This window comes from Nuphar pumila, chromosome 7 (genome assembly GCF_984573655.1).
Source record: "Nuphar pumila chromosome 7, dmNupPumi1.hap1.1, whole genome shotgun sequence".
NCBI classification, from domain to species: domain Eukaryota; kingdom Viridiplantae; phylum Streptophyta; class Magnoliopsida; order Nymphaeales; family Nymphaeaceae; genus Nuphar; species Nuphar pumila.
In genome coordinates, this window is record NC_143255.1 from 110,898,462 (window position 1) to 110,909,011 (window position 10,550).

General features: G+C 42.1%; 1 protein-coding gene across 1 annotated transcript; it reads left to right on the forward strand.

Annotated features, from left to right (window-relative positions):
* The first annotated feature begins 7,907 nt into the window (after window positions 1–7,907).
* Window positions 7,908–10,284, forward strand: LOC149832926 (B-box zinc finger protein 20-like). Its single transcript, XM_090012648.1, has 3 exons — window positions 7,908–8,105; window positions 8,571–8,963; window positions 9,844–10,284. The coding sequence occupies exons 1-3, from the start codon at window positions 7,917–7,919 to the stop codon at window positions 10,120–10,122; spliced, it is 861 nt and encodes a 286-aa protein (XP_089868774.1). The 5' UTR covers window positions 7,908–7,916; the 3' UTR covers window positions 10,123–10,284.
* The last annotated feature ends 266 nt before the right edge of the window (window positions 10,285–10,550 follow it).

Here is a 10,550-nt window from a genome sequence, read left to right on the forward strand (position 1 = left end):
CCTCTTTTAACTAATATATTTTATTATAAAAATCAATTGGAGGTCACTAACCTAAAGTGCTATTTTGTATTTATTAATTGTAAGAGTTTGAGTGTGACTCATTCACTTTGCCCAGGTACTAAATTTGTGATGCTCATGGCCCATTCAAAGACATAGGGATGGCAGTGGATTGAGGGAAAATGGGCCCTGCCCTGCCTCGCTCTTTTTGGACTTGGGGACGAAGGACATGAAACGGGGATGAAGGCCAGGGATGGAGGTTAAAATCAAAACCCGTGAAGGAATAGAGGCGGGGATGGACTTATGCTTTCCCCCGCCCCGCCCTGCTCCATCCTCAATCCTTCTTTAGGGATGACAATGGACGGAGAGGAAACGGGGCCTCACCCTGCCTCTTCCCGTTTGCAACAGAGATGGAGGACATGAAACGGGGATGGAGGTTAAAATCAAAACCTGAGCAGGGATGAAGGGTAGGATTTTGAGATGGGGCAGGGGGTGGAGACCTTGTCCCCCGCTCCAGCCCCAGTCCACTGCCATCGTACAAAGATAGCATCCCACTTAGGGTAGGGCCCCCATTTCTTAAATTCTTCATCTTGTCAGTGGGTGGTTTTGTTTTTTATTAGATAAGTAAAACATTATCCATGCATTATTTAATAATGAGTGGAAATTTTTTTAAAAAAATGCAGTGTCGGTGGCCGACATGCTAATCTTGATTTTTCCTTGTGAGAATTAAAGGCATTCTGCTCACTTAGTCTGCCCTAGTTCTCAATCTGAAAGATCATGGAATTTGGTAAATCCACAGGCTCAGCAAAGTTAGTATGGAGTTAAAACCTACCCATTGGATGGCCGACTTGGACTTATCAGTTAATGACTCTTGGACACAATTGACCACATTTTACATACTTTTATTTTAGAGAAACCACGTTTTACATACTTATGTTGTCTAGCTAATCTGAGTCCATTAACAGTTATTACCAAAATTACTAAACCATATGATTAAAAAAGTGGTCATGAAAATCACATGGCGGTCCTACAGTCCATATTTCAACCAAAGGGTGGCTAGTAGGGGTGTCAACGGGTAGGTTTTACCATGACCAAACCCTATTGGGTCCAGGTATGGTGACAAATAAGAAGACCCCATTATGATCAGGGTCCAGACCCGAAGGTCCGATTAATATATGAACTCGGGTATCGTTTGTGAAATTTTATACTAAATCCGGTCTCAACCCGAGTTTTGATTAAGACCCATAATTTTTCAATGTAAAAGTGAAAAAACATTATTTTACCTGGTATGATCCGGGTCTAGTTCATGTAGTTTTTATCGGGTCTGAGAATGGTTTTTTTATAGTAGACTCGGATCCGAACCCGATACCATACCCAAAAATCTGGTCTAAGTCTGGTTGTTGATTTTAACCAAATATGCTTTTTGCCTCAATAATGACTTGAATTGAGGGGACCTACACGTATTAGAATAATGAACCGGGGTCCTGGGCTAGAGCCATTCACGGAAGCATCCATGACACTTCCAATAATGGATATTAGGAGGCAATTTCAAGCTTTGTCAACTTCCGGCCAAAGCATTCAGAATGGAACAAAAATGTGGTTTCAAAGCTGAATAGGCAGCACTTTATTTTTCGATAGAGAAAGTTGGGGTTAGGCAGACCCCTACCAGTTATACAACCATATACCATTGGGATTAGAACTTGCAACTAGGGGTCGGGTTGGCGGGTCGGGTTGGCGTGTCAGCATACCTCAACCCGAACCCGACCCGTTTATTAAACGGGTCGGCTGTGGCAAACACGAACCCGACCCGTTTAATAAATGGGTAACCCGACACGACCCGCCAACCCATTTAATAAATGGGTTGGGTCGGGTAAACGGGTTTTCAGGTTCGCGGCTCAGGTTGGCGGGTTGACGGATCGGGTTGGCGGGTCGGGTTGACGGGTCGGGTTGGCGGGTTGGCGGGTCGGGTTGGCAGACGGGTTGGCGGGTTGACCCACCCGCCTAACCCGTTTATTAAACGGGTCAGCCGGGTTGGCGGGTTGGCATACCGCCAACCCGAACCCGACCTGTTTAATAAACGGGTTACGCGGGTCGACCCGTTTATTAAACGGGTTGGCTTAAGCCCAACCCGAACCCGCCTAAGAGGCGGGTTGGCGGGTCGGGTTGGCGGGTCGTGTCAGAAATTGCCACCCCTACTTGCAACCTCCCAACACAAGGTGACATGCACTAACTGCTCCTGCCAGACAAGCAAAGCCTCCTCCGCTGATACTCTTTTCAAAAGTTTTGGCTCATCCAAACACCTAGGGGTGGCAATCGGGTCGGGTTGGCGGGTTGGCGTGTCAGCATACCTCAACGCGAACCCGACCCGTTTATTAAACGGGTCAGCTGTGGCAAACACAAACCCGACCCGTTTAATAAACGGGTAACCCGACACGACCTGCCAACCCATTTAATAAATGGGTTGGGTCGGGTAAACGGGTTTTCAGGTTGGCGGGTCAGGTTGGCGGGTTGACGGATCGGGTTGGCGGGTCGGGTTGACGGGTCGGGTTGGCGGGTTGACCCACCCGCCTAACCCGTTTATTAAACGGGTTGGCGGGTTGGCGGGTTGGCATACCCCCAACCCGAACCCGACCTGTTTAATAAACGGGTTACACGGGTCGACCCGTTTATTAAACGGGTTGGCTTAAGCCCAACCCGAACCCGCCTAAGAGGCGGGTTGGCGGGTCGTGTCAGAAATTGCCACCCCTACAAACACCCACAAATCCTAGTTAAACTAGGTTGCAAAGCAGATCTAGGTATTTGAAAAACCTGGTTTTGTTTATTGTCATCCAAATGGATCTTAAGTTGGCTCCTAGCTCTATCTTAAACTGTCCTACTCTTCAAAGGGGTTGGATTCTGACATGAACTAATCCTTTCTTGTGCCCTCAGATGTGGCTCAATCCATTTGGCAAATATCAATTAACTTGATCAAATCAACCAAGCATGATGCAATTAACCAAGGTTTCAAACCTAACTCACTGCAGCTAATGCTTGTGCTAGAGTGAGACAACACTGAAGTCCGTATTGTACAATGTAAGGGCTCAGATTATCTGGCAGGAGCAGTTAGTTCCAGTCACCTTGTGTTGGGACGTTGCAAGTTCTAATCCCAATGGTATGGTTGTATGACTGATAGGGTCTGCCTGAGCCCAGCTTTCTCTGTCGGAAAAAAATCACATTGCAACAGATACCTTATCAATTTTGTGTGCACGATCATATATAAATGACAACACAATATCTACTGTGTATAAATGAAAAGCAAACTAACCGAGAGAACCATAAATTATTTTATAATATGTTTAGAATGCTAATGCCCTACATTAACGTACAAGTAGCATTAGGCACTTGGATCTGATGCCATCCAAACAGACCATGCCAAGCTTCTTGCAATTTCATCTCTTAAAGCATAGTCATCAAAGCTCTAGAAACTAAAGAAGCTTTCTTCATTTCCTCTAATATGAAATTAAATTTTCGTTAGTATTGAAAATGCACTTTTTGTATTTATTCTAAAAAAAGGTTTTTGTTTTTATTGTAAAACCTATATTTTTGGATAGAAGTCATAAAAATGCATGTAACCTTTTGTTTTCAAGTCATAAAAATCAAAAAATGCACTTGCTTCAATTATTGTTTTTTGCTCAGGGTTAATATTTGGAGCTATTGAAGGCACAAAACTACTGAGATGGAAATCATAAATTCAAGTCTCACTGACTCAATCTGACCACATAGATGTCTTTAGCATAGGTTTTTTGTCCAAGGATCAAACTTTGGATCATGTTATTTCATCTGAAAATATGAATTTTTGAGTCTTGAAATTTTAGTGTGTTGTGGGCTATGGATTTTTGAAGCCCTTACAAAACTTGCTTACATGTCACAATCACATGATTCAAAAATAATTTTTACTAAACAAACCTTGTAGATTGCATCCATAATGTTCAAACTGTAAAAAAATCTAAAAATATGAAAAGTATCTGATTTATACTCAATAGTTTTGTGCCATGAATAGCACCAATATTAACCCTTTTTCTCATTTCCTGTTGGTCTTCATAAATGTTTCACCACATTAAGGCACTTTTCAAATACTTGCTTCTTCTTCTTTTTTTTTTGAAAGGCAAGCTGGGGTTAGGCGGACCCCTACCAGAACAACGGCCACCGCATGTCGCGGAGGGATTCAATCCTGGGCCTTCAGCTTGACACAGGAACCCGCTTACCACATGGGATACCACCTTGGTGGTCAAAGACTCTTGCTTCATCCTTCACTCATTACTTCTTACAGCCACTCTCACTCTAACAACTATATCTCAAAAAATAAGAAAAGTACAAGTTTGCTACAATCTATCGTATTTATAATCAAGTTAGCTAAACCTGTTTTTATTTTTGGTAAATTTAACTTGATAGATATGATCGACATGTGCTTTTTAGTAGGGATCGGTTTAGGATAGCCAGAATCTAACTGTGCAGTTTTTTCAGTGATGAAAATAATCAATGTTTGTAAATGCACTAATTTTTTTCAACTCAAAAAATATATTTTTTGTCAAAAAATAAAGGATGATTCAAAGGTTGACTTTTACTACATTGGCCATACTAAGCACATCTATGAGCTTAGATTGAGTCAAAACAACTTGCATCCTGAAATATGTTGGAAAAAGTTCCAAAATAGTTAGTTTTCTACGATGAGAAAGTGCAAAATCACATGTTCTAAAACTGTTTAGGCTTTGTTTGGAAACTCGGCACCGATGGCCTCTAGCTAGGGATGGCAGTGGACCGGGGAAAATGGAGCCTCGGCTTGCCCCGTTTGGACCGGGGATGAAGGTTTAAATCAAAACCCGTGTAGGGATGGAGGCAGAGATGGACTTACGCTTTTTCCCGTCCTGTTCTCATCCCAATCCTCGCCTTGCCCTGCCCTGCCCCGTTCCGTCCCCGTCCCAATCCTTACCTTGCCCTGCCCCGCCTCGCCCCATCCTCAACCCTTCTTTAGGGATGGCAATAGACTGAGGAGAAACAGGGCTCAAACCTGCCTCACCCCGTTTGAACCAATGACGGAGGACATGAAATAGGGATGGAGGTTAAAATCAAAACCCGTGCAGAGATGAAGGCCGAGATGGAAGGGTATCGAAAGAGGAACTGAAGCAGTTGGAAGCTCCGTCGGGGCGGGAACCTGGATGATAGACTCAAAACCTTTTTAGTAAAAACTAGTTTTTCTGTAGGCAAAGCAGACTCTACTTTATTTGTAAAAATAGTGAATAATCATACCCTAATTGTTCGAATATATGTGGACGATATCATCTTTGGATCTACTAACAACACTCTCTGTGAAGAATTTTCTAAGTCCATGCAGAAAGAATTTGAAATGAGTATGATGGGAGAACTCACCTACTTTCTTGGACTGCATATTATGCAAACCAAGGATGGAGTTTTCATCAATCAATCTAAATATGCTCGTGAACTTCTGAAGAGGTTCAACATGAACTCAACTGCTTCAAAAACCACTCCTATGAGCACAACCACTGTTTTGGACAAAGATGAAGATGGTGAGTCTGTTGATACAAAGGTATACCGAGGTATGATAGGATCACTTCTGTATTTAACTGTTAGCCGTCCAGATATTATGTTCAGTGTTTGCTTGTGTGCTAGATTTCAGTCAAATCCAAAAGAATCACATCTTAAAGCTGTAAAAAGAATAATGAGATATTTAAAAGACACAGTTGATTTTAGATTATTCTATTCAAAATCCTCTACATTTGATCTAATCTCATACAGCGATGCTGATTTTGATGGAAGTAAATCTGACAGAAAAAGCACAAGTGGAACATGTTAAGGTGGTAGCTGAAATGAGAAACTATGCCACTCCAGTTTCCCTCTTTTTCTTTTTCTTTTCTTTTTTTCATCATCTTCAATCAGTCGGTGGTGCTGGCTATTTCCCAAATCCGAACAGGGTTCTAGTCTCATATCCAAGAGGGAGAGAAATTTTTGAAGATGAATTTAAATAGAGATCTTTTCTATTTTCTTATACCGTCAAAACCCATGTGCAAATATATATTTTGCTCACGTAGTTATTTTGCAACTCCCTTTTCCCTATTGTTGTTATTGTATGATAGCTACCATCGACTGCTGCCCAAAATCCTAGGGCACCTTTTGTTGAGTGATGAGAGTCTGTATTTCCTCACTCATTATTTACCTTCACTTTTCATTGGGAAATCACTTCATGAGTATTATATTTAGTCAAAAGAGTTACCCCCCATGTAGCCAGGCCTCAGTTGGCTCATGCAGACCCTAAAAGGTCAGGCAATAACACTAAAATACATATGGATGAATAATCAAATCGGTGGTGGACATGACAAGCATGGCCATTTCCTGCATTCAGTAGTTCCTCATGTCCAATCACAGAATATTCCTTTAAAAAAAGCCGTTTAAAATTATAGAAATACCCTTATTGAATTGTGTTGTAGCCGCCCGGATTGGTCAGCAGACTGCTTTTGAATTTGGATGCTACCTAATCATAGAGCTACCGTTGATTTTTTTTTTTATAAAGCTAGTAAGCAACAAGGCCTGAACTTTTGAATATATATATATATATATATATATATATATATATATATATATATATATAGAGAGAGAGAGAGAGAGAGAGAGAGATTATTGGCTACAATCATGGGTTCCAAACCTCTAGCTGAAACTCATAGGGGCAGGTCGTGTTGATCAAATCTGATTCCCATAGATGTGTTCAACAGGGTCCAAACAGTAGAAAATGACCCTTGAATTATATTTTTTGAAAGGTGAAAGTTGGTAAAATTAAGGCTGTTGATTTTTTTTAACTCCTGTGTGTACTCTGCCTTATACGTCGAAAGGACATGACTCAAGAGTTGATCCCTTCTAACTAAACATGCAGATCACATCAAGACAGTCTAGTCTACAAAACAATTTTAAAAAATGGTGTTTTTCATATATATTTGTGAATCTTAGTTGAATTTATTATAAGTAGTTCCCTTTGTTCAAGTCCTTTGTAAGAAATGGCCCACTAAAACTCACCCCATTGGCTAGGGCTGGTAAACTAACAGAGAAGCTCTGCTGGTTCAGCTCGGCTTGCACAAAGCTCGTTCATGTTGATCAAGTGAGCTCAGCGAATTCCACAAGCAGATTCTAAAGTATAAAACGAGTCAAGCTCGAACAAGCGGTGTTTCGATCAGCTAGGCTTGTGCAAGCTCAAGAACATAGAATGTATAAAGTGTAACAAGCTGAACAGAAATCAACTGTTTGACATGTGTACAGCAGGTATGACAGGTAGCAAGTAAAACAGAAATCAACTTTTTGAATTCTATTGTTTTCACATTACAACACAATGTCACACTAGGGAGCCCAGATTCTGTTCAGACTCGGGTTCACTGCAAGCTCGAGCTGGTCTTATAGGTAAACAAGCAGAGCCCGAACACCCTGTTCTGTTCGTTCAGCTTGTTTTAGGGAGTGCTTGATTCGCGAACAGCCCTATACAGGGATGCCATGTTCCTGAGCAGCTGGGGACCAACCCGACCAAAAACCAAGTAGACCAATTGAGTTGTGAGTCTCAACTCGGTGCGACGCTCAAATTCATTTGTTTTCAGTATAGCTGCATCACATGGGGATGGGAGGGCAACATTGTCTTTTCTGTATCAGAGGAAAAAAATTGGTGGAATGAAAACACAAATCCACTCTGGCTGGATACCGCTGATGATGGTGGTGCCTGCTGTTTTCTGTGTTGTATTAACCCCCCTCTCTCTCTCTAGACAAGAATACATAATCTTCTCTGAACTGCGATAACAAAGAAGACCATCATCTTAATATCCTCATTTGAATCGATATATCCATACACAAAGCAAGACAGAGAGAGAGACAGAGAGGGGGGGTCAAAGATGAAGATCCAGTGTGATGTGTGCAACAAGGAGGCGGCCTCCCTGTTCTGCTGCGCGGACGAGGCTGCCCTCTGCCAGGCCTGCGACCACCGTGTCCACCACGCTAACAAGCTCGCAGGGAAGCACCAACGCCTCCCTTTCCACCAATCCTCCTCATCGAAGCAATCCCCAGTCTGCGATATCTGCAAGGTCTCTCTCTCTCTCTCTCTCTCTCTCTCTCTCCATGGAATAGAGAAACCAAAGAGAAAAGAAACAGAGTTGATCAAGCCCAACCTTTCACAATTTGATGAGGAACCCAAACTCGGTAGTCTGGCTTGATAGATGGAAATTTTTCTCTCGTCCGAATGACATTCATTCATAGTTTCCCCTGTTTTAGCTCTGTTTTTTGTTCATTGACTAAATGGAGAAAAGAAGCCAAGGAAGCCATAGTAAATTCACCACCCTCTTGTGCCAAACTCTGTCTGTTGGTTTACCAGAAAAGGGTCACCTTTTTTCCTTTTTTTTCCTTTCTGGTCATTTGAAGAAAAGAACAAAATAAGGAAGTTTAACCACTACCATGCATCCTTTGATGAAAGAAGCAATATTGTTTGGTTCCCCACAAACGGGTTTACTACTTTAGTTTCTTGCTTATGTTCTTTTCCCCCCAATCTGTAGGAGAGGCGAGCCTTCCTTTTCTGCCAAGAGGACAGAGCAATTCTCTGCCGAGATTGCGACGTCTCCATTCATACCGCCAACTACTTGACTGCTAAACACAACAGGTTTCTCCTCACCGGCATCAAGCTCCTCGCCGCATTAACCTCCGAGGCCCCTGTTATTGAATCGACTGTGAAGAAGCCCATCGTTGCGGACGCTCCTCCTGTAAAAGGCTCTCTTTCAGTGGTGCCACCAGCGAATGGCAATGAAAAGAGCGAAATTGGTTGTGCAACCAGTATTTCAGACTACTTGATCAAGACCATACCTGGCTGGCACGTTGAAGAATTGCTTGACAACGTGGGGACCGGGTTCATGGACTCCATTGATTTCTCTTCCATTGAGGGTTTGTGTAAGGTTCGTGAATCTCGCCTATTTGTGAAATCTCAAAATTCAGTTCTGCTGCAACTCTGTTATCTTAATATATTCTTGCAAACTTCTGTTCTGTGTAGGCCTGTTTTTTCTGTTTTCACCTTAACTGCTCTTTACACTTTAGTAACAAAATTGATGGTTTTACCATGTTATGATTGGATAACGAAATCATATTCGGTCGAATCAATTGATGCTATATTTTGAGCTGCAGTCTGCATCCATTTCTTGGTTAGTACTGGAGTACCTTGGACCAACAGAGTTAACTGCTGCCTTGGAACGAAGTTGATGATTGGGTCCTAGCTCAGTTTTATTGTGCTTGATTGGGTACATAAAAGTTTAAATGTGGTGGGTCAAAACCATCTGTTATGTTACGGATGGTTGTTGCAGGACATAATCTTCATATCATAGTCCAGCCATGACAGCAAAAGGCATGTCAAACTGGGGTCTAGTTCAGTTTTTTAGTGCTTGATAGGCATAGAAAACTGTTTGATGTGGTGGACCGAAACCATCTCTTTGCTACTGATACTTGCAGTACACGATCTTTATGTCGTAGCCTAGCCATGATATCAAAAGACGTTGTCAAACGTGTTGCATCAACTTCCTGGTTATCTTTAAAAAGTTCAGAGAACCTGAACTGTGGGTTTCCAATTGGATGCCTGTGGACAGGTTCACTTGCTACCTTGTCAGATCATGGGTAGGTTCATTTTCACATCTTTTAGCGCATTACTTCCTGAGTATACATCAATATTACACATTATAGCTGTGCAGAAGGTCATGGTTTTCTTATGTTGCACGCATATACGTGTGTATGCAGAGAAATTTTCTCAGGCTTGATCTGTGTATATGTGTATTATTTGGAATTCAGACGGAGGAGATGTTGAAATATATGGAGCCAAATTTCGGTGGTGACTTTGGGTATGGTGGTCCTGTCCCTCATGCCCAAGTTTTCCAAGTTCCGGATATTCCAGTTCCTGCTCAGAGTTTCAGTGAATATGTGCACGGATTCAAGTGGGGAACGGACATAAAAGCGGTAAAGGATTTGAGGGAGGTGAACCATTTGAAGGCTCATATGTTGTATAGTACGGATGATGGGTTTACTGTTCCTCAGATTAGTCCACCTTCCAAGAGGGCAAGATGGGGTTGACTTCTTTCTCTTTCTCCTCCTCTATGAGGGATTGCAGCTGTGCAAGTAGTGTTGGTGTACTCTCTCTCTCTCTCTCTCTCTCTCTCTGCGTCTTGTGTTGTTTTCTTCTTTCTTGCAGCGGACCGTTGTAAATATAAATGTTTCTGCTAGTGGTATTTGGAGTTTTACTGCTTTATTATGGGAAGCAGATCAGGTCATGTTGCTGAGCATGATCTTTTTTTGCTCATGCCAACATGGTGGCCGTCCGTTTTGTATTTTGAAAAGTTAAAAAGTCAATCGGAACAGTTATATGCTACGTGGCATTCATCCAAAATGCAAACAGACGGCCACGATGTTGGCATGAGCAAAAAGCTCATGTTCAGCATGACCTGATCTGCTTCCTTTATTATGTATTTGAGTTGCTAGGCCATGATTGGGAAAACCTTGAA

What these genes read in the sequence shown, in the direction of transcription:
- LOC149832926 (XM_090012648.1), top strand. Translation starts at nt 7,917, where the DNA reads ATGAAGATCCAGTGTGATGTGTGCAACAAGGAGGCGGCCTCCCTGTTC. An exon ending in CAGTCTGCGATATCTGCAAG is followed by an intron (nt 8,106 to 8,570) that starts GTCTCTCTCTCT and finishes CCCAATCTGTAG; the next exon opens with GAGAGGCGAGCCTTCCTTTT. An exon ending in CCATTGAGGGTTTGTGTAAG is followed by an intron (nt 8,964 to 9,843) that starts GTTCGTGAATCT and finishes TTTGGAATTCAG; the next exon opens with ACGGAGGAGATGTTGAAATA.